At 38.2% G+C, this 22088-nt stretch overlaps 1 protein-coding gene and 1 long non-coding RNA gene across 5 annotated transcripts in view; one reads left to right on the forward strand and one right to left on the reverse strand.

Moving 5' to 3' along the window:
* The first annotated feature begins 336 nt into the window (after positions 1-336).
* LOC117886252 lies at positions 337-22066 on the forward strand. 2 transcript variants are annotated; one of them, XR_004647900.1, is made up of 3 exons: positions 337-714; positions 10656-10735; positions 21965-22066. It is a non-coding gene; the product is annotated as an uncharacterized LOC117886252 (long non-coding RNA). The 2 variants fall into 2 exon arrangements; XR_004647899.1 differs by lacking the exon at positions 337-714 and adding an exon at positions 2951-2993.
* ARFGEF2 (ADP ribosylation factor guanine nucleotide exchange factor 2) overlaps positions 4982-22088 on the reverse strand; it is a 58445-nt gene continuing 41338 nt past the window's right edge. For 2 of the 3 annotated variants that reach the window (XM_034787920.1, XM_034787919.1), the window contains exons 25-39: positions 21869-22038; positions 20313-20464; positions 19993-20165; positions 16916-17076; positions 15949-16079; positions 15716-15845; positions 15054-15189; positions 13899-14037; positions 13764-13818; positions 13398-13512; positions 12851-12981; positions 11532-11700; positions 10030-10168; positions 8723-8840; positions 4982-7826 (exon numbers count right to left, since the gene is read on the reverse strand). In XM_034787920.1, coding sequence (XP_034643811.1) covers positions 7650-7826; positions 8723-8840; positions 10030-10168; positions 11532-11700; positions 12851-12981; positions 13398-13512; positions 13764-13818; positions 13899-14037; positions 15054-15189; positions 15716-15845; positions 15949-16079; positions 16916-17076; positions 19993-20165; positions 20313-20464; positions 21869-22038 — 2096 coding nt within the window. In that variant the 3' untranslated portion in view covers positions 4982-7649. The remainder of the gene's footprint in view (positions 7827-8722; positions 8841-10029; positions 10169-11531; positions 11701-12850; positions 12982-13397; positions 13513-13763; positions 13819-13898; positions 14038-15053; positions 15190-15715; positions 15846-15948; positions 16080-16915; positions 17077-19992; positions 20166-20312; positions 20465-21868; positions 22039-22088) is intronic. The other variant, XM_034787921.1, reaches the window with a different exon arrangement.

A 22088-nucleotide genomic window follows, 5' to 3' on the forward strand; every position in this document is an offset into this window, starting at 1 on the left:
TTAGCGCCTCCGGCTTGGGCCAATCGCCGACATCTTCGCTCCTAAGGCTGCCGAGCCAATCGCCAGCCTCCTTCCCCAATCCATCCTGCGCAGCCGGGCTTGGGGCTGTGTGGGGTCCAGGCCTGGGTCAGCTCTGCCCCCGGGCCTGGCTAGGCAGCCGCCGCTCCTCATCCACCCCCCCCCCCGCAGGAGAGCGGCTCTGCCGGGGCCTGGACGGTGGATTTCTCTTCAGAGTTCACGTTTTGCAGCTTTTCTCTGCGACCCCCAAGGGCTGGAAACGTACATTAGCCCCCCCCCCCCACATACACCCCCCAACCCCTGAGAGTCTCACCTAGTTACACGACCCCCCTCCCCCCCAGAGCGTTAAGCACCAACTGCCACCTGAGTTGGTGCCATTGCTGCTGCTCCTTCCAGGGCAGGGGAGCCAGTGCAATGGACCCCTCCCGCAACTCATTTAATCTCCAGCTTCAGGAATCGAGGCCTGCCCCTGTCACAGCTCCGCTCAGCAGCAAGCCAGCCAGAGCTCATCCACAACCTTCATTTCTACCATCATGCTTCAGGAATAGCTGGCATGGCCTCTTGTTTTTGTGTGGACAAGTGACTAAGGATTGCATGGAATTTACAAGCACCTGTTAAAAAAAAAAAAAAAAAGGAAACTGACAGCATAAGCTTCCCACTGGTGCTCAACATGGCCATTTAGTCAAACCTGCCACTGTAAGTAGTAGGGTGGGGGAGGGAAAATCTTTTATTGGACCAACTTATGTTGGTGGTGGAGACAGCTTTTACATTTACACAGAGCTTGTGGGGGGAAGAGAAGAGAAGCTTACTCAGTATCACATCTAACTACAAAGAACATCATGTTGTTTAGCTTAACTACTTAATACATCTCAAGGGACCATTCAAGGTGAAGTGGCCTGTTAAAACCCCTCCACTCAAAGGGGGGAAGGGGGTTATAGATTGTTCATCCCGTGTCTCTATGGAGGCACTGTTTTTTAATCTCTAGCAGAGTTAGGAATTTTAGGTCCCAAGCTCATCTTTTGAAAGTGTATGCAGGTTTCCTTTACAGAGAACTGATAGGTCAGATGAAGTAATTGCATTGTGAAATATGTTCACCCACAGATGTGATGTTTTTCGTCTTTATTTTCCTGTGTGAGTTTATTTGAGAGCATAGCAATTGTCTGGTTACACACACACCCCTTCTATGAGCACATTTAGTGCACTGCAGGAAGTACACCCCATACTGTGATAGGCATATGTGTGTGAGCCATGCATCCAAAGCAGCACAGAAGATACTTCAGTCTCACGCTGGGGTAGCTTAGACTCCTGACCATCTTTCCTCATCCCCTTGCCTTTGCCGGTGCCCCAACACCTCTCTTGGAACAGCCTAACAAAAGCAGGGTTAGTATGGGGACCTTTGCCAAAAAGGAATTAGTTCAAAACCTAATCACATAAAACTGAATGCTATAGAAATCAGACTATACAAAGTGTTTGGATACAAGCCACTCTAGTACCTTTACAGGAGTATTAAGGAATGCTAGAAGAAACTAATAGCAGACAGTAAGCACTCTCTTAATTCCCTAAAAATGTTATGGGTTGTGTCAAACTAAGATGGTCATTCAATGCACTTCCCACAACATGTTACTGATTCCACATACTACTATGCCAAACATTAAATTAATGTAATATGTTGTGTGCTCAGATTAAGTGTGTATATTAAATGTTCTCCCATTTGCACTAAACTCTAATCCCGGGCAAAATGTTTAAGATGAGATGTAGATCCATGGCAAAATGGTAGTTTGTGTTATACCTGTTGCGGATATTCTATTTCTCAACTTCCATTTGTATGCAATAATTGTTACCCTGTGGTTGCTGTTACACCTTTGGTTCTCATTTTCCTTGAGGAAGAGGTGTTTTTCTTGACTCTCCAATTCTGGCGCACACAAAAGATCAGCCTGTCAGCTAGTAGCAAAATAAGAAGTCAACAGAAAACTAGACTGGCCATAATCAAAAGCTAATACGGAAATTCACACTCAGGCAAATCACATCAAACTAAGCCTCATGGTTCCACCTCAGCTGACATTGTGCAAGCGAGGCGCCATTTGTCCAGTTTGGACAGATTATAAAATGTTATGGCCTGAATTGTTGCAAATTAATATAGTAGGAAAAGTTTAAGACTATTGTAGAGGTTTTACTATAATTGCAGTGGTACTAAAAAGCATAGAAAGGTCTATACTACACCCTAATTTAAAAACCATACATCTATCATCAGATAACCCAAGACTTCTATTCTCTCTTCCTACAGTAGACGAGATTGTTGTAGTTCATAGTTGTGCCCCAAAAATATTTTGAATCTATAAACAAACATCAGACAAGCATCAATGAGGACAAAGTCAATTTATTTGACAAACTTAGCTGAGCACACAATGCTAGTTAGAAGTAGCTTTCATAATATATTATTCTGCCTAACCAGGTACTCCTAGCTTCTGAAAAGCTACTATTCAGATGAGTAGTAGTGGCAGTTAAAAATGATTGTTGCGGAAATCAAAGTGATAATATTCTGATTCCTGAATTACCTATTCTCAACCCTTCCTCTCTCCTCCCCTCCCCCCCAAAAAAGTAGTAAGAACACTAACAGGTACTCTATGGAATAGTAACCTGGAAAAGGACTCCTCTAATCATGGAAGCTGTCATAACTATAAAGGGAAGGGTAACAGCTCTCCTGTGTACAGTACTATAAAAATCCCTCCTGGCCAGAGACTCCAAAATCCTTTTCCCTGTAAAGGGTTAAGGAGCTCTGGTAACCTGGCTGACACCTGACCCAAAAGGACCAATAAGGGGACAAGATACTTTCAAATCTTGGGGGGTGAGGGGGGGGAAGGCTTGTGTTTGTGCTCTTTGTTTGGGAGGTTGTTCGTTCTCAGGGACTGAGAGGGACCAGACATCAATCCAGGTTCTCCAAATCTTTCTGAACAAGTCTCTCATATTTCAAACTTGTAAGTAAACAGCCAGGCAAGGCTTGTTAGTTTATCTTTGTTTTCTCAACTTGTAAATGTACCTTTTGCTAGAGTGTTTATCTCTGTTTGCTGTACTTTGAACCTAAGGCTAGAGGGGGGGTCCTCTGAGCTCTTTAAGCTTGATTACCCTGTAAAGTTATTTTCCCATCTTGATTTTACAGAGATGACTTTTAACCTTTTTCTTTAATTAAAAGCCTTCTTTTAAAGAACCTGATTGATTTTTCCTTGTTTTTAGATCTAAGGGGGTTGGATCTTGATCCACCAGGAGTTGGTGGGAGGAAGGAGGGGGGATGGTTAATTTCTCCTTGTTTTAAGATCCAAGGGGTTTGGATCTGTATTCACCAGGGAATTGGTGAAGGTCTCTTAAGGCTACCCAGGGAAGGGAATTAGCTTTGGGATGGTGGCAGCGGACCAGATCTAAGATGGTAGTTAAGCTTAGAAGTTTTCATGCAGGCCCCCACATTTGTACCCTAAAGTTCAAAGTGGGGAAGCAGCCTTGACAGAAGCATCCATAAGAACTTGTACTTCATTGCTCATAGAAGAATTATAGGGAATTCACAATAATGGAATGGAATTCTCCTGCCAGTGACCACAAACACACTTAACAAAACAAGAGATATGAATAATAGTGGACAATTCTCTATGTTTTGTAAGTTGTCACTGATAGGGAACTGCCCCAATTTAAAGTTAGCACAATTTTTCCTACATATACCATTACATTACTGTTTAAGCAAATCACTTTGGTTAACAAGACTGCAAAGGCAACTTTATGCGAATAGCCAAGATGTAGCTGCCTTCTCTGAAAATGTGTCAATTTTTTTTGTTTTGTGTTTTTTTTTTTTTTTTTTTTAAAAAGCACATTACCACCATTTCTATTTGTTACTCATCATACACCAAAAGCTTTGATGTTCAGAAGTTTGAAAACAAGAGGAGTGGTTACATCTCACAAACTGGATATACCACAAAATAGTTTCACATAAGTTTTAATTACTACATTAAAAACCACTTCACTTTTTAAAACTTTATTGATTTACCACCTGATTAAAGCATGGATTATAACAGTATTATACACAATATTTTTATGTAGAAAACTTTACATAGTTTTTATTATATAATTATTTCTGCTATTCTCTCAAAAATGTATACATCCATTGGGCAAGAAACGCTTCTCATTAAATTACTGATATTAAATGCACTTAATATGGAGATCTTTAAGAAAAAGTAACTAGTTACTAACTTAGGCATTTTACATACATAAAACATACATTGTGCACAGAAAGTACATTTTGTTTGAAGTGGCAGAAGTGATTGAACAAAATTTAAAGACATTTTAAGTGAGCTGTACCTTAGAAAGCTTGTAAACTTACTGCAGGCCAAGGATAGAATATTCTTTTAAAACATTCATCAATATATCACTACAATGTTAGATTTTTTTAAGCTAGAGAGTTGTACTAGAATCTTGTTGTGTTTGCATTTTAGAAGCTACAAAAATAAGTGAAATCACATAGGGAGAAAAAAAAAAAAACAAGGTTCAATATATTTTACTTGCACCATAACAAGCAATAGAAGCACCAAGATGAGGGTAATTTTGAGGGTTTATCCTAATCAGCACATTAACAACTCTCCCACTGTCCACCGCCTTCAAAATGTTCCAGTAAAAAAAAATAATAATAAAAAAAAATCATAAACATGCAGGTACTCCACATTAATACCATTAAATTATAAGACTGTCATTTGTGGCATAACATTTAAAATACAACATCTGAATACAACTGTGTACTGCACATGGAGGCCTAGATCCTTATCAGAATATGCTAACATGGATCCCTGTTCTCATGCATAGTCCCACTGAAGCCAGTGAGACTCCACACAGACAGTGGGAGTTTGTGCCAGCAGATCCTGGTTTAGGATCAGAGCGAGAAGGTAATTACTCTTGGAGTTTTGACTGAGCGCTCTTAGCTTTGTTATTATGATGTCCATGGGTTATGGCCTTTCCAAAAGGTACAGAGAAGCAAACAGCTGGTGTAAAATTAAGGGCTTCAGACATTACATTTACTAATGCACCATTCTCTATACAATCAACTTTCAGAAACCTCTGAGACAGGAATAAGGCTGTTATAGTCTCTCCTCACTGCATACACTACATGGTAAAGCTAGAATGTTTCAGATGTCATGTATGATCAAATACCGATTTTAACAGTTTATGAATGGCATATAAACTAGTCAAATTCTTTCATAAGGAATCTAAGGAAATAGTCACTCAACCCTCAGGCTGTGTTAAAAGGCTCTCCAACACTGATCAAGGCTCTTAATTTCATTATCTTGAGTATCCGTATATGTATAAAGACATGTTTATTAAAACCACTTCAATACTATTTTATATTGAAAGAAAACCCATAATTCCATTGTTGTGAAAGAATTTGGAGAAAAAATAAAAAGCCCAATTCTCATCATTCAGATCTTAAGACATTAGTTGTATTGCTTTCATGCTGCCTAATAGGGATAGAAAGCATGCAACCTGAAAGGTAATGTTTTAACAGGAGACAGGACTAAAGTCATATACTGTACATTCATTAACAATGAGTGTGACATTCAAACATGAGAAATAAAATCTAAATAAATAGTCCTATTTATTTATTTTCTTACTGTAGTTGATGAAACAATACAGTAGAAGGGAATAAGTGACTGCTACACTTTACAATGCCACATAAAGGACATATACTGACTTCAAATGTAGCAAGTTAATTATATGCAATTACTTATTTTTCAGTCTTTATTCATGGTAAAATATAGCCATATATTATTTTCTACTGAAAGAATTTATATATTTCTTCTAATGTATACTTAAAGTAAAAACCCATTTACTTTTCTTTGGTATTAAAATTAAAAAGACAAAATAAGGTAAGTGAAAACCTCAGAGCACTACTGGCCAAAACAAACTACGTTAATATAAAGTAAGAGCACCATTCTGACTCTGAAGAAATCCACAAAAAATGAATCCCCATCAAATCCAAAGTTTGGATTTTCCAATGCTATATTAAACTTTGATTGCATTAGCAGGAAAAATCTCTATTTACAAAGCAAAAGGATAAGTACTAAAGACACAAATGCTTTATTTCATTCAATTAACACTTATATAGTTCTTGTATGCAAATATGGGCGGCACAAACAGTGCTTGATAACACTTTTCCCACTTGCATCCTTAATACATTAAAGAAGGTGGCGATTTTCCTCCCACCGCTCCACATGGATCCTATACTGTCTTTAGAGTTACGGTTTTAAGTCACTTGCAAATACAGATAATCCTATGGACAGGTTCAATTCTGTTGAATTTCAGTTAAAACTGAAAGTGCATCAGAGGAATCATTGTAACAAGAACACTACAGTCTGGCCTTTCAAAAATAAAATAAAATAAAATAAAATAAAATGGAAGTCACTAGGGCTAATAAAATTGCAATGTTAAATCACAAGTTTGCTTCTTGGTTGCCTCCAATAAATCGGAATGTATTGGAAGGTGTGTTATAGTGTGTGCTTAAGTTAATTTTTTTTAACTAAAGCAGTCCTGATGGGAATTAGACTTTATTTCCCCAAGCCATACTGACAGAACTTGAAAGTTGAGGCATTAAAATAACCAACACTCACAAATTGGCAATAAAAACAGATATGTCCTGATATGTACTAAAGAGATTACTTCTGGCTAAACAGACATCTTTGCTATGAAATATATATTCAAAATGGAAGAGGCTGACAAACCAATGTTATTTTTACTTAATCTGTTCAGTGTGCACTTTAAAGAAAATCAAATAAATAACCCTATTCTTGCATTTTACCATCTCATCTAGATAATTAGGCAAAATATAAAAGGCAATGAAGAATTTAAAAAGCTTTCCAATTCCTAATAACTTGAAATTTTTCTGAGTTCGTTTGAGAGTATGTGTTACTACGTACTCCTGACACAACTAAACCTTCCATGAAAGCTGATCTTGGAAGGGTAAACACTGCTACTAAAGGGTTTTAAAATGGCTCACTACATAACCTGCAGGAGGAATGTCTTTCCCCCCAACTGGTGTATCTACAGCCACTGTACAACAAACTAAAAAAAACCACACTAACTGTTCTAGTCATGTGCACATAAAGAAAAAAATCCAGCATGATCTTTTGGTGGCCATTAGCCATTGCAATATATTTTATTATTAACACATGTGCTAACATCACAAGCCTATACAACCATATTCAGTATTTCCAAGGGGAATAATTTCCATTGAGGAATCATTTCCAGCAGATTTATGGGAATAAGCTGGAAGGTACAAGACCAAACAATTGAAGTAACTGATCTGCAGAAACAGAATTAATCGTAAGAATGACTAGCACTGAAGCAGACTTTACATCCACTATGTTAACTCTGTAGGCAACAACTTAAATAAAATCATTGAACTGCTGATAGCTATATTTTTGTAGGGTAGACAGAACAAAAATCTGTTTTTCCAAAAATAGCATCTTGATCCGGATGATCTGCTGCTCTCTTGGGTTACAGAGAGGTACCAATGACTTTTGTTCCTCCTCTTGAATCCATTCCTTGAATGTAGCATGACTAAAGCTTTGTGAATAAGCAGCAATGGCCAGTCTTACTTGGGGCTACCATGAAGACGAACGGGTCCCAGTTGTCCGTAACGGCTCCTGTGGTATCCAGATTTTGAACACTACACCTATACGCAGGAAGAACTTCCGTAACACAGCTCGGAGCTCAGGAATCAGGTCAAACTGCATGATTTCACAGAGGTACGGGTAATAAGTTGAAGCATGTGCTTTAAACTTTTGTGGAAAAAGAATAAAATGACTTAATGCAAGACAAAAATAAAAAGAAAGTTACTCCCATTACCTAGAACGTTACAACAGTAAAACTCAGGAGTTGGCATTGTTTTTCCCAATGAAGAGAAGAAACTCATCAAATGCTCATGCCACCACTAAAGCCAATTTCTGAACTGTAAAGCAGCAATATGATATTTCAGACCATGAGACAGTGCACTAGTTCAATGCCTGGAATTTCCTATTTTGATAACTATGCATAGTTAAGTAAAATATTTTACAATAAGATAAAAGGTTTAGTAAGATCTGGCTTTATATTTATTTCTAACTATCAACACACTGCTGTGGCAGCTGGTTTAAACAACTCTTCAAGCAAAACTGGGCCACTTGTAACCTTCCCTGGGTGAACTACACTGTAGTGAGTACCAATAACCTCATCTTACTTCACCAGTTTACACTAACCTTCGTCTGCATGGTCAACATCCTGGGGGATGCAGGAAATCCAGGAGACTTACATTTATAGCTACAAATTTTCTCCACAATTGCCAACTTAAATTATATGGAACTAATGTAACATACGCAATGTAAAACCAAGTATTCTCATAACCTTACATTATTCATTTGTATGTAAAGCACCATGAATATCTATATTGGTATGTAAATAATATTTCTCCACCATATCTTTGTGAATAAGTATATTTCATTGACAGTCTCCTCTGTGCACTGTGGAGCACTGGCAAACTAAATTTAAAAAAATCCTACATTCAAAGAAAATTTACAAGTTAGCTAATAAAAATACTGAAAAACAAAAGAATTCATAACACGGATTCCTTTTAGCAATAGTTAAGATCAGAGAAAGTATATTTGGACGCAAGTATCAATGATTTCCAGGTCTATCTTACCTTTTCATCACTGATTTTAAGTGTTTTTGTTAAAAGCAACAATAGGAGATTGGTCCAGGCCTCTCTGTGGCTTTCTGAATTTACTGTTATAAAATAGGCCAGTGCTTCACTGCACACACTAAGAAAAAATTACACACATTAGTGCAGATAAGGGTACAGCAAACAAAACAAATCAAGTTTATATATGTGGCCGCCATCTGTAACAGCAGTATTTTGTGTTTAAATGGGAGCTGCACTTTGAGCTTTTTTTTTTTTTTTTTCCTATTCGTATATCTGTGTTTTTAATAGAGTTTGCTAACTTTAAACAAGACACTGCTATGTCTCTCTAGGTTTTCATTTATCGAAATTGTTACTGATAACCAACTGGCATTGAGACTTGCATTAAAACTGATGGTTCTCTACTGGCAGGATGGGAAAAGGTTTTTCCCCCCCTCAAATCCCCCCCTCCATACTGACATTTTTTAAATACATTACTATAGTAATCATTAAAGAGATATCAGTTTGATAACCCCATGAAGAGAAATCCTTTCCTGATCCTCAGAACAGGTATAGCAGTGCAAGATTCCCCCTTCAAACCAGCATCCCTTTAACAAAGATCTGTCAAGATCTTTTAGGGACAGAAGCGGAGTTTTTGGTCCCTCTGGAAAGACTGCCAACAAGAGGCATAATCGGTGCCATTTATTGTGGTGATTTCTGCTATGCTGACTAGAAATTGATAGAGACTTCCTGTTACACACACTGATTTAAGAAATCAACTATAAGCCAATAGGTAATGGTCACCAGACTGCTGCCAGCCTCAGCTGGATTTGAACTGGCAATCTATAAGTTCTCCCCACACAGACTCAATATGAATCCTCTGAGCCTCCAGTCAGCAGCAAGTCATCTTTGGGGTAAAGATGAAGTTGATATCTTTATTACCTCTTGTTGCCTGAAGTTCAAACTGTGATGCAACAGATGCCTGAAAAAGGTCATCGGGAATTGAGCTATATGGCGATTGGTGCTCCCACCCTACCAATCCCACCGAGCCGGAAGGGCTATCTGGCCACATAGTATCCATTCTGAATGGACTTACTTCTGGTTGCCAAAACCCCTTTATTAGAGTGCCCCCTTTTCTATCCCTAATCAATTTATGATCCATCTGCACAGCTACTTTGAATGGCAACATGATTAATACTGCACTAGCACCCAGAAGTCCCAATCAGGATCAGGGACCCACTATGCTAGGTGCTGGAAAAACAGTACAAGACACTCCCCCTCAAAGAGTCTTTTTGAAGCCCAAGATTCATTAGGTAAAATACCATTCTTACTTTAGGAGTCGCTGTTGTATAGCATCCCAGGAATCTCTGCGACTTTCATCAACGTACATTCGGAAGAGGATTCTCAAGCAACAAGCCAAGCTGCTGGTCTCTTGTTTTAAAAGATTGGGTTTTGACTTACCCTTGAAGCCTAGAAATGAATTCCAATTTGACACATTCATACATCTTTGCATATAGTTTAGAAACAGTAAAAAGTATAATTAAACTTCAAGATACCAGCTAGGCAGACCAACTTATTGTAGTGCTGCCTAAATCATTTTAAGGGATAACTTAATTACACAGAAATGTTTAAAACAACTAATCCTGTAGGCTGTTGACATGACATCTGAGGGGTGCACTGTCAGGGTTTGTCATGGAGCCTTAGGTGGTGCAAGTCACTCATCATTGAGAGGTTTAGATTTGTAAACTACATAGGTTTGGATTTGCCTCTAAAATCTCTGTGTATTTTACTATTCAATCCACGTATGGTCCCACAAAACTCAGTTCAGCACACACAACTCTCCTTGCATATTTTATATGGCGTTTTATTCAAGACAGACCACACACACACACGCCAAAGACAGAAGCAAGAGCCTTCCAAAACTGTTTGATCTAACTTTGTTTTGTTTTTTTAATAGCTCCCCAAGTTGGTACAGAATTACCACCAAGTAGCAGCACTGGTCAAAGATACTGCCACAAGGTTGCCCAGTGATTAGAGGTAAGCAGGAATCCTAGAAATCCATTTGCCATGGAAAAAGGCAGAATTTGCGTTTTTACAGAAAATCTTCCGTTTTTACATTTCGTGAAAAAATAAAAACATACAGTAGAACCCCATTTATCTGAGCCTCCATTATCCGGCTCTCCATATTAACCAAACTGAAACTGACAGCCCAAGCCCGGCTGCCACCCAGAGCTGAAGCTCTCCGGATTATCCAAATTTTTGACTATCCGATCTGACCTCGGTCCCAATTAGATCAGATAATTGGGATTCCACTGAACCTATCTATATTGTGGTTAGGGAAACTGAAGTTCAGAGTTTCATTTTAAACATGGAAAAAATGCAGATTTTTATACCTTTGTATCAGATGATTTAAAAAAAAAAAATTATGGAAAACTGGGATCCCTGGTGATGAGCACTTCCGTGCAAGAAGAATGGATTCCATTGCTCCCTGGGCCAACAACCCCCTTCCCCCTACCTATCCCCCGCCCCCAAGTTATATTGACAAAACTGAATTACATAAATAAAATCCAATGTTTCCCCATCATGTTTCTATTTTATTGTAAATGAAGTAGGTCTTTTGATCAATATTTCAATGTTGTAATTAAAAGAATTAGAAAAGTGACAAGTCTAATATAGAGTAGTTAAGTAGCACTATGTGATTAAAAACTTTTACTGTATAGTACACTTGGAAAAAGTCACTTTTGCTATACTACACATTCCTACCTTAGGGTAAATATTTAAAAAAAACCCACAAGCAAGAAAGCTCAAAACCATTACTAAGTAAGGTGCTCACCAGCTCTCCATAGGACAGTTCGCTGCTCATAATTTGAGTTAAAGGCTTTTGAAAACGAATGAGACTCTTGCAAACAATCCAATAACTTAAAAAGATGTTGTGACGTTATGTACTTATACATTCCTTGTTCTTCTGTGTCAATGTGGATATCTGCATCCAGGGTGTCTCTCTACAGAGAAAATCAAGTTATTAGTGGTGGTTAATGGAGAAGGGGTCCAAAAAAAACCAACAACCACCAACTCAGTTGTGTTACACAGTGAAGTACCTAAATCCAGAATAATTCCATTGTCACGGATGTAAATGAAATTTACTCAAGAGTACCAGAACAAAGTTTGGCCCACAATATCTACACATCTGTTTCCATCAGACCAGTGGGTTTAGAGAATGTTAGGGCTGTGTTCCAGTGATTTAGTGCTTTCCTTCCTACTAGTGTATTTCCAAAGATACATGATGTAATTTTAGCAATTAGCATAAGATTAGACCAAAAAAGAACATGACTTCCATTTCAAGGCACAGAGAGGTCCCGTTGAGTGATACAAAGCACTTGCCTACACACAAGGCCTGATTCACTGCCTCTGCAGAGCTCTGAAGACTGTCAGACAAGTTAACTAGTCAGATATGTAGTTCCACATGTTTAAGTAGATGCTGCACAACATAAGAGTTCAGCTTCTTTGCCTTAATTAGAGGTTGCATCAATACAATTTTATTCTTTATATTTGTAAGATGTGTACCCATTACACAAGCCTCTGGACATAACACATTAATAACAGACCTGCCAACTGTCAGGAAGCAGACAATCCCAAAATATCAGTTTCACCTCTACCCCCAAGCAATAAAATATAGGAGTTAACCATCCTCACCAAACCTGTTAAGACAAAGCCCGATCCAAACCCCTAACCCCGCCTTCTACTGGAACAAGCAGGTGGGCTTTGCACAGTGCCCTCAAGATCAGGGTATTTGGACCTGAAACATGGAGTTTCAGAGTTAAGGATTTGTCACTGAAGACAGCCTGCTATCAGCCTCAGAGGTTAAGCCTTGCTAAACAAAGAATAACTTCTCCCCTCAACAGAGCATGTATTCTAGAAGAGATGCCCCTTTCAGAAAGTACAGTGTTCAGAAAGGGGAAATTGATACAGGAAGTTACACTCTAGTGAACCCATTTTTAAATTAATAATTAATAATTAATTATTATTATTATAGTCTTAATGGTTAGAAGGCCTTCCACAAACTATAAAGCACTGCAAAAAGTGCTAATTATTACTAGGATAGTAAGATGCAAAGACAAAAGATTAGGACGTTCAGAATCTAAGATAAGTTACCTGGGCTGCAGCCATGTGCTCGGCATCCTCCTTCTTGCTAGTTGCTGGGTAGAATACTATGTTGTCAATGGTCTGTATCAATTCCAGCTGCACCACACATTTAATAAGGAGGCCAGCAAACAGTTTCTGGTCTAATAGAATAGAAGAACTCTGGTTTTCAGTCTAGTTTTAGATGCAACTTATGCTAAAGTCTGTTAAACTAGAAGACTAAAACTCATAGTTCTACCAGCATCTCCATATCCAGTTATTTTGTTTATTATCTTTGAAGTATAGTACCGTATTGCATAGTCAAACATTTTCTCAATTATAATCATGGTAGAAATGGGAGAGTAGATTATGTGCTTTGGCTAGTAAGTTTTCATTAAAACATTAGGGCACCTGAAGCACAGATTTAGGAACCTCAGCAAGTTGTTAGGTTTAAAACAAAAAACAAAAAAACCCAGCAAGTTAGTAGAGCAATTATTTTTTGTTTTTCATTAAATGATTTGGGTCAGTGACTAGAGGTTGTGTTGAAACTAAAGAACTTTACAGTGAAATGCAGCCTTACTTGCATAAGGACCACCTTTCCAGCTGTCATCTGTGGGATTTGAAAACTGACTCTGTCCCCTTTCCGAAGCATTTTTATCAATACTGCTTAGAGACTGACGATCTAGGTCCACATCCTAGAAGTGACAATCGAAGATATAATTCTGTTTATCCAATGTACTTAAAATTTGTCACAACTCAGTTTTCACATGATGTAACTAATGTGGCTTAAGTTTTCTACTATCAAAGTACTGAGATAGTCTTGCATTTGACTTTATGATCAGTTGGCCCTAGCATACAGAATAGTCTGTATTTAATTCCAGTATGTGTCTTTACAAACAGATTTACCACATAAACTGTTCTTCTGTAGAAATACTTAAAGTCTTACCAAATGCTTTTCAGATGAATCATCGTCCATTCCTGCTGGCCTCCATGTCAGCAAGCTTCACAGAGAAAAGAAATATAATAAATAACCTTAACATGACAGCTGGCCTCAAAACAAATTTATGTTGGACTAACTTACGCATGAGGAATGGTGGTTTTGAAGATTTCTAGCATACAATTACACGTTTGGTCCCAGACTTCAGGACTGAATTTCTGTCCATTTAGTATCACCAGGTTTTCTAGACAGTTCGTACCTGATCGAGCCAGCTGTTCATTATCTGTAAAATAATTATCCTTATTTATTAATCTCTGAGCTCTTCTAGTCAAACAATGTGAATTAAACATCTATTGTGCTTGACAGTCATTATGCATGTTTGATATTATGATGCAATTGGTATTGGTACCGAATCTCCAATAGCTCAAAGCCTGCTTAGAGCGTAACCATTATTTGTGTGACAGTAAGGACCAAGATCAGGACCCTAGTGTACAAAGACAGCAAGAATCCCTGTTGTGAGGAACCTGCAAGCTAAATAGACAAGACAAATGGTGAGAGAGGAAAGAGGCACAGAGAAACAAAGCATCTTGCCAAGGTCACACAGCAGGTTAGTGGCAGAGCTGGGAATAGAGATTAGATCTCCTGATGCCTAGTCCAGTGCCCGAGAGGCCCCAAGTCATTTTCCCATGAAATAATAAACTAGGCACCATAGAGGATTTAAGGACAGTTTGCATTCAATTCACAAGCCACCCTTTCCCTCCCAGTCTTCCCTACACACTCTGTGCTGTCTGCATAAAAAGGTTACATAATATAATATTCCAACACAAAGATATGGTAGCTGACCCCTTATGTCTCTTGTTCAAAGTAAGTATTCTAACTTTTTAGAATGCTGTCACACACACACACACACACATTATTATATATATATATATATATATATATATAAAAATAAATAAAAGTGTGAAAGCAATGTGAGATTAAATGTTATTCATGCAGCAAATAAAATGCTGTTTTTTGCCAAATGAAGAAAGGATAATGGCAAAAAAAGTGTTAACATAATTCAAGCAAAATAAGTTAAAGATCTTTCGTAAGTAGCAGCACACATTTGGCAAAAATTGCAGACACATAGAAAAGTCACTAATGGATTAAGCGACATGAAAAACATTCTTGCATCAGTTTTACATATAGAAATAGTGGTTTATTTTCCTTGCTTTGATTACCTCAAGAAAAAAAAGTTAAAGCATGCATTCCAGACATTGTACTTTAAAAATAATGTGTATATGTATGTAAATAAGCTACCTTGTTTTACACACCAGTGTAACTGTGCAAATATGTCAGGAAGAAGGATCTCATTTAAAGCTTCATAAAACTGCGTGAATACATCACAGATTGCATAAAGTGCATGGTTACATGTAGTTGTCATCCATTCAGATTTCTGCAAGACAATGACAGGCCTTTATTTTTGTTATGGTAAGTGCTGAATGGAAAGAACGGGTTTCCATCTTATGGTGGTACATGGCATAGGATTGGCTATACAAAAAGACATGAATTGTAAAGAGAGGAATGTAGTCTGGCTTTGGAGCGGAGCCTGGAGCTGGAGCGCGGAGCAGTGGAGCTGCAGGTTTTTGCCTGGAGCCGGAACACAGCTCCAAAAAGTCCTGGTTTGGATAAAACTGAATCATCTTGAAAGTACCTTGAGTCAGGGGCGATTAGAAACTAGTTACCATTTGGGTGTGGGAATACACAATATACCACTGTCCAGGCTGAACCAGTTTTGTTTTTTGGGTTTTATTTTATTTTATTTTTAAAAAATTACCAGACGTCAGTTTACCAGGGCTAAGAATCTGGCTCCTTCCAGAACAGTAGGATTTCACTAAGGGGAAGTTTGGGGGTTTTATTTCACAATTGTATGGAAATCTCTTATTTTGTCCCAACAAGATCCTTCAGAGGGCTTTCGTTACCTCCGTTTGTAGTTCAGGAAGCTTCATATTGTCAAATATCCGAAACACAATCCTAAACAGATCTTGCCACCAGTGTTTTTCAAAGGTATGGCCATAGCTCTTCATTATTTCAAACATCACAGTTAGGCCTCTACAATAAGGAAACAGGAATACAAAAATAAGATGCTAAAATGGTTGCCTCTGATCAGAGTTTCAATAACTGAATGCAGCTAAAAAGAAAATAAACTCATTACCTTGTCCGAACATCTAATTTGCATCGATTAATAATGCAGGAAAGTTCAAATAAAATAGGGAACCATCCTCTGACCCAGACCCTGTCTCCAGGAGCAACATTCATATCATCACTTGTATATTCTCGCAATACCTGAAAGCCATTTAGAGAAAGATTATTACCTATTAAGTTACATCTAAAAGACTTCAGAATTTTAAACTAAATTGCATCTTCTAAACAGAATTTGGCTACTCAAAATTTAGGTAAGTAGTGACAGGTCAAATGAGATATTTGATTAACCCTTTCCTAATTTGTTTCTCCTTAACACTTCTAAATAATAAAAAGATTCATCTAGTTCTATTCCTACTCTAGGTTTAAAAAAAATATTTGTCTCTTTTGGTACATTGAAGACAAGATTTCTGATCAACCTCTTAACTGCACCCACATTTACACACAATTGCTCATCCAAATAGATGTGTGCACACAGTTCTGCATAAGTCAATGCTGTGCTCGTGCATGTAAGAACTGATGAACCTGCAAATCTTGCAAGATTAACTAACAATGTTAATTAGGTAACTTCAGCCTACATTCTTTTAAACGGAATTACTGTAATATTACATATTTATACAATAGCGATTTGATGTTAAGCTCTAACAGGATAGGAAGTGACATGCAATATGAAAGTTAGATTACAAGAGTCCTTATTTAGAGTTTAAAAGTTTACAATTTTCATTTAACAAAGCTGCAACAGCCAATTTTATCCAGCTATTTCCACACCTGATTGAAACAAAGTTTTCTCCATTTTCTAAAGAAGATGGTTGACTAGCGTTAAGTGTGTGTTCTGCTAATGCTAAACAGGTATCTAATTTGGGGTAAACATTTTAGCACGATATTCACTAAGAGCCTAAAGTCTACGTTTAAGAGCAGAGTCTTAGCTACAGAAGTAATCACAGTTTAAAACTAAAAATTATTACAAGAACAGAAAATACCTGTGGTCTTTCTGAAACATATTTAGCACAATAACGGATGAGTCGGATTGCTTCCATACTGGTGTCTGGAAATGCTGCATTACAGGCAAATTCAGATAAACATTTTACAGCATCCTGGAATGAATCTATTGCTGCTGGAAAATGCTGCTGAAAAATATTGGCTGGGGAAAACAAAGGAAAGAGAAATGTCTTAAACATATTAATATTGTATCAGACTTTTTGAGTCAGAGCTTCCACTGATGTAAACTGGCATACCTTCACCGAAGTCAATGAAGCTATACCAATTTGTATCAGCTGAGGACCTGGTAATTTGATTTTATCAATATTAAACACTGAACAGTATTACAGAATCAACACACCCCAATTTCTTAGCATGTACTAACAGGTAAATAGTATTAATATTAAAAATCCATTCTAGGATAATGATCATTACTATTTCATAGCCTCATTAAAATGGTTCAAGTCTATTTTTTTTTAAAGCCACAGATACTTTTGTTAAAGCTCTTTAGAAGTATTGTTAAATTTCAAATCATCTTCTATCTGTATGCAAGATGCACAACCTTTCTTGTTTAGGTCAAATAACCTAGAGAGTCCTCAGAGGTTCTGTAATAAAAGAAACTGACTAGTGTTCAAAAACTGAAGGGACAGTCAGCATGAAAATCAGATTTGTCCAAAAGTTTTGTACCTAGTAGTTGTAACCATAATAAGATCACTATAACTGATGTTGGGGGGGGGGGGGGGAGAGAAAGTTATTCTGTTAGTTTTTAAGCATAATGCTATTAAATACAAAGAGCAGTTAAGCTGCCTTATGTGTAGGGTAGACCAGGGCCTATGTCGATCTAACTATGTCAGCGTACAAACTACAGCTTTGCTCCCGCCGATTTAAGTGCCCTACTACACCGACATAATAACTCCACCTCCACGAGGGGTATAGGGTTTATGTCGGTGTAGTTAGGACTATGCAGTGTCAATGTAGACACTGAGTGACTTACATCAGTTATTAGCTGTCTTGTCAATTTCACAGCTCTGCTGGAGCCCTGAAATTGATAAGAAAGCCCAGCTCCCCAGCAGGGCTGCTGCAGGGTCTCCGCTCCAAGCCAAGCTGTCACTTAGGCTTCTGGTGGTGTTGCCTGGGCTCTCCACTCCCTGCTGGCAGCCTGGCTGTCTCCCCCTGGGATCCCAGCTGGGAGCCCAGCAGCACAGAGGCTCCCGGCTAGAAGTCTGGCTGCCTGCCACCCCAGGCTCTCTGCTTCCCACGGGAGGCAAGAAGCCTAAGTGGCTCTCCCCCCCCCCCCCAGCTCCCTACTGGGAGCAGCAAGGCGAGAAGCCCCACAGGGTAGCTGGGCTCCCAGGGGGAGAACTTCACAAAGCTAAGAGCCCTGGCTCTCAGCCCCACCACACTGCTACTCTTCAGTCAGTGAAAGCACTCCTGGTGAGGACGCGCACCACTAACATCAGCCACCACAGTAATTACATGTAGTGTAGACATGCCCTTAGTTTCACTTTTTAACTCATAGTCAATTTATCCCTTGCTGTAAAAAGCATTTAAACAGCAACAAATCAGAATAACTTCTACAAAAGTGTACAGAGAATGCTTAAAAATAAGTTTCAGGACATATATTGCAAGTAATATGCCATCAGAAACTAGAATTACTTCATTTCAAAAATTGGAGTACACAGTGTCCCTCCTTTTTAATTAGCGCATCAATTTGCCCAAATATCTTTTTAATAGAGGAGTAGATGTCTCTGTAGGGCTAACTCAGCAAGTAAAATATGTAGGGCAGTTGATTAATAGCAGTTAACTCACACTATTAACAAAAAAAATATTTGTGATTAATCGCAGTTGTAATTGCACTGTTAAACAATAGAATATCAATGGACATTTATTATAAATATTTTGGATGTTTTTCTACATTTTCAAATATGTTGATTTCAATCACAGCACAGAATACAAAGTATACAGTGCTCACTTTATTTTTGATCATTTTTACAGAGCAAATATTTGTAAACAAAATAGTATTTTTTCAATTCACCTCATACACGTATTGTAGTGCGATCTCTTTATCGTGAAAGTGCAACTTACAAATGTAATTTTTTTTTTGTTCCATAACTGCACCCAAAAACAAAACAATGTAAACTTTTAGAGCCTACAAGTCCCTCGGTCCTACTTCTTGTTCAGCCAATCGCTAAGACAAACAAGTTTGTTTACATTTACAGGAGATAATGCTGCCTGCTTCTTGTTTACGATATCACCCAAAAGTGAAAACAGGTGTTTGCATGGCACTTTTGTAGCTAGCATTGCAAGGTATTTACCCGATGTGCTGAAACTCCAGCACGTACTGTTTAAAAGACAGACTGGAGTAAGCACTGGGTGTTAGTACAATGCAACCCACCCATACCCCCACAAACAATCTGACCTGACAAAGAGGGCGGGGGGAGAGAAAGTTTTCAACTAACAATCACACCTCAGATTAACCTCACACTACTGCGACATCTAATCCAGCCTTGAAATCAAGTCATTTGTAGTTTTGTTTTGTTTTTTACCCCTGTCTAAGGAGAAGTGTGAGGGTGGAGTGTCTTAAATCGCAGTTAATTATGATAAAGGGCTGTGAATAGATTATGCTTGGACTGGGAAGAGTTTTCCTCTAGCCATCCATGATATTTCTAAGACACCCATCATTGCCTTTGCTTGAGGCTATATATCAGAGACACAGTACTTAACTAAATCTGTAAGGCTGGAGAATTAATCTAGGTGTCCAGATGTATTATACAGGATTGAGAGAACACTTTCACATTACTATTAAAAGTATTTCATATACCCGATTGGATTCAGATTATATACAATGATACTTACAGATCATGCCATAAACTATCAGGCACTGTACAATAGTTTGGTCTTCCATGATACAGAATTGTTTAGAGCCAGGGGAGCAGGCAAAACGTAACCACATACTTTAAATAATTTGGACATTTAAAACCACAACCCCCTCTCCTACAATAGAGTTTATTATGCAGACAGGCCCTTTTAGCATAAGAGTATGTTAGTTAATGTATTCCATCTGCCAACCACTACTTACTAACTATATGTCCTGTTGTTTGGAAAGCCAACTCCACAATATTCCCATCATGGTCTGAAGCCGCTTGGTGAAATACTGCAAAGATATTCTTCCAGCCTGAGCGAATGTTACCAGCCTGTGAGTTCACCATCTGAGCAATACAGCGTATTACCATGTCACGAATGGTAGGAGATCTTAAAAACAAATTAACCACCATGTTATTTGCCATTGCCTGCAAACCAGAAAGCATCCCACCCACATTAGCACAGGAAACCTGGTCACATTTTAAGTTGCTGCATAAAAAAACCCAAGCCAAGACAGAAGTTTCAGTGCACGCACACCTGTTTTTCTTCATAATGTGCTCAAAGGGCCTCAAAAAGTCTTTCTGGAAACGGAAGTTGGCCAATTCTCCTTTCTCGAGAAACTTCATTGATAGCTGCCTTAATGAATCAACTGCAAAGATGGCCACATCTTCATTCGGGTTACATCCAACCTAGTAATAGAGAAGGAAAAGGGGTGTATGCGTGTCTTAACGTACACTACACAAGCCCATCAGGGGAGTTTCATTTCCATGACCCAACCTTTATACCCCCAAATGGTTTTTACAAATGTATAATGGCTGTCTAAGAACCCCAGGGATTCGTTTACTAAAGGGCATGAGGGAAGGGGTACATCACCAAACTATCAGACTAGGACATGCAGAATCATTTTATGTTAGAGAGTTAGCATATTTAAGTTTGCAAACACACAGTTTCCTTGTATACTATTTTTCTAGTTTCAATAAGATAACATTTCATAGCAAGAACAAACCTCATAAGCTTCAACATTTTGCTTAAATGCCTAAAGACAGGAACAGAGATGATAATGAGCTGATTTTTTTCAGAGATCCTGACCACTCAGTCATTGACTTCAATAGGAGCTACGGGTGGTCAGTATATCTTGTCAGGAGTGGAAGGAAGTCAGATAGGCAACTAAATCGCAGTTAACTTTAGGTACCTACATCTGAATGCTTTGGCAAGGATTAAGTGTTAATGGGGAAATATTAAATTAAAAGATTAATTTAGAATTATCCAGATATTTATGCTGCACATCATCGATGTTCTTAGGCTAGATGTTGTGGTTAGACCATGTTTTTCTGAAGCTGACATGTGTGCTTTTGTTCATGTTCAAACTAAAGAAACAGACTCCTGAGCTGGTAAAACAAATTGAGAATTTAGATTGTCCTCTTAAAAAAAAAAAAAAAAAAAAAAATCAGATGGGCATTTTTCTTGCTTTGATTGATTGTGTGGAAAAAAGGATTAGCAGCGGAGACTACCAGGAGAAACAAATAAATTAATCATCCAAGCATGGCATAAGGAACACATATGGTTGCTGTCCCTCAGTCTACACACATTTTATAAGATGAAACCTAACCAGGCATTACTGATTCCAAAAGGAAACTACCTACATAGTTTAGAAAGAAGAGGACAAAATAAATCATGTCTTGACGTTCTCAGTAAGGGGGGAAAACAAAGGATGAAGAAAGCGGTCATATGATTTCCAAAAACAAACCAAAAAAAAAAAAAAGGGGGGGAGGGGGGGGAAGGGGAGACGACAGACATCTTTCCCCTCCTCAAGATAATACGAATATTATGGCCCAACACCATGGATTCAATTAAGATCCAAACACATATGAAAGACTTAGGACTTCTCCAACTCAAATATAAAGAATGTAGTAGCTTCAACTAAATCCATGTTGATCAATACATGTCAAAACCTATGATGTTCTAAATCAGGAAAGTCCTCCAAGACATAATCTTGGGCATCTTACTAAGGGAAAGCTAATGAGCATGATTCCAACTGGACTCAAAAATAGTACTACAAAAGCATGTTGTGTAACCTTTAAGTTTTGAATTACCTTATTGAAATGATCTCCAATCACTTGCCATATCCTTGACCATTGCAGTCTAATTCGATTCATATTGTAATACGAGATCTCTACTATCTTCTGCAGGCTGAACATGCGAGGATGGTGTGGGGAAGCCAGCTCGTCCATGGAAACGGCGCACAGCCATCGGACAAAATCAACTGAATATTAAACAGATATTACAAACCATGAGTTTTGGGTGTTCTACTGC

This window comes from Trachemys scripta, chromosome 12 (assembly GCF_013100865.1).
Source record: "Trachemys scripta elegans isolate TJP31775 chromosome 12, CAS_Tse_1.0, whole genome shotgun sequence".
NCBI classification, from domain to species: Eukaryota; Metazoa; Chordata; order Testudines; family Emydidae; genus Trachemys; species Trachemys scripta.